The following is a 2,090-nucleotide window of genomic DNA, read 5'->3' as shown; positions in this document are numbered from 1 at the left end:
TTTTTAAAAATATTTTTGCTTAAAGTGAGGTATGGCGATAGCAAGGGGTGGTAGATCACTGGCAGTTTTGACAGTAAAAAGTCGATCACAACCTGTTTGAAGTTGGACATGCGTGGTCTAGAAAATGTGGGACCCTCAACGTCTCACAACCCTATGGGCCTTCATGGTCTGTTACAGGGATAGATTTACTTTACTTTTACATCGAATTATGGGATAATGATAAACAAGTAAGGACACATATGCCTGGGGAGGGGGGAAGAAGCCATGGTGAGGTTAGCGACTGAAACAGAGCGACTCCTGAGCCACCAAAATGTAAACATGGCTCAAACTGATGTGACGGCTTCATGAATCTCTGAACTGTTGACAGGGGACACATGCTGATAACCTTGGTGAGCAAGGTGAGGGCAAGGTGAGGAGTTGCCACAGGTCAGTCAGTATAGTGTCTGCTGCATGGGTTGGACAACAGGAGAACTGGGGTTTGATTCCTGGTGGGGCTAGAGATTTTTCTCGTCACGACCACATCCAGGCCATCTCTAAGCACCACCCAGTCTCCTGTCCAATGGTTACCACCAGCTTTTTCCATCTCACACTGAAGTTAAGAATGTGTGGAGTTACACCTCCACTGCCACATGCCTTCATGGGATAGTGTTTAAGCAAAGGGATAACTTTATGTTTTTACCTTCACATGAAAAGTATAAATGCTGATTTATAAATATTTTTCTTCAATTTCACCCTTTGTTTATTCACAAATAATGTGTGACCTTGTGATAGATTTGGACTAAATCTGTATTACAAACCCCTGTTTAGACAAGAAACATTGAGCATGTCCTTTTCTCCTTAAAATATAGTACAAAAATACAATGGAGACCAACATAACTGAAAACAACATTTTTTAAACTAATCACAGTTAAAGCCATGATTATAAACAACACGCATCACACAACAATTCCGTCTTTCTTGTTAGATGTAACAGTAACAACTTTACAGAACATTAACTCATTTCAAATACTTATCCACAATATTCTGAATGAACCAATCTTCATCAAACTGCAAATGATCTCCATACACTGCCAAGAACTTCAGTTTACCAAGTTTGTCCATTTGCTGCAGTCCAAGACGATCCTGCATATATACAAGTTGATTAATTTCTCAGTGAATAACTAAGACCGTGGAACACTGAATGACATGTTAAGGTCAGTGACTGGTACAGGAGTAAATATAGCAAAAAATTATAATATAACTAGATGTAATAAATCAACTGAGAATGTTCCAGAATTAAAGTACCGTATGTGGGAACAACAGTAACACGCAAAAATATGATTCATAATAACATTATGAGAAGATTGCATTCTAGAAATTCTTGTTATTAAATCTGGAAACTATTCCATCTGTTCTCTCTAACATTTCACACTAAGATACAGGTAAAGGTAAAAGCTGGCCAGCCGGCTATTACAACCAGGAAGATTCCTGGTGCTCATTTCTGTTATAGGCTGAGTTGGCTCCAAGGCCATAGTAAGATTTGAAACATTACGTCAATTAAAAAATCCAGTGACCTCATTAGGAATCAAACCCGCAACCTTCCAGCTTGTAGCAGTGCCTCAACAACTACACTACTAGATGCTCCCTGGACTAACATATAAAAAATGCTAATTCTGTCACATGTTTTGCATAGATGTGAAACACAGTCTGTTACTTTAACACACTGCAGACCGGATGGGCCATATGGCCCTCTACGTTTCCAAGCGTTGCGGACGGGGCGGGCCATATGGCCCTCTATGGTCACGTTATGTTGCAAAACACTATATATCTCTGTGTGGCTTTGTTGAATCGTAACTACTGCGTAGATGACCTCGGGAATGATTGCTGCCTTATCTAGTAACTCGACCAGAGTCATTTCCTGTCACAACCTAAACAAATTTGACTTTGTAAGTTCTGAGGTTTTCACAGCGATGACAATGAAGAAAGTCGTCTTCTGGGTTTAGGCACCGTGTATTCTTCGTTTTGGCCGACGTTTCGGAGGAATGTAGCGCCTCCATCTTCAGAGCAGTTGAATGGCTTGGAATGCGGAGAGCAGTGACCTGTGAGAGCTA

At 40.6% G+C, this 2,090-nt stretch overlaps 1 protein-coding gene across 2 annotated transcripts in view; it reads right to left on the bottom strand.

Moving 5' to 3' along the window:
- Positions 1 to 705: 705 nt before the first annotated feature.
- LOC111866738 (palmitoyl-protein thioesterase 1) overlaps positions 706 to 2,090 on the bottom strand; it is an 18,608-nt gene continuing 17,223 nt past the window's right edge. For both annotated transcript variants that reach the window (XM_023855951.2, XM_023855950.2), the window contains one exon: positions 706 to 1,122. In XM_023855951.2, the coding sequence (XP_023711719.1) occupies positions 997 to 1,122 (126 nt within the window). In that variant the 3' untranslated portion in view covers positions 706 to 996. The remainder of the gene's footprint in view (positions 1,123 to 2,090) is intronic.

Source organism: Cryptotermes secundus, unplaced genomic scaffold, assembly GCF_002891405.2.
Source record: "Cryptotermes secundus unplaced genomic scaffold, Csec_1.0 scaffold213, whole genome shotgun sequence".
Taxonomy (NCBI): Eukaryota; Metazoa; Arthropoda; class Insecta; order Blattodea; family Kalotermitidae; genus Cryptotermes; species Cryptotermes secundus.
This window is presented reverse-complemented; position numbering and strand designations above follow the sequence as displayed.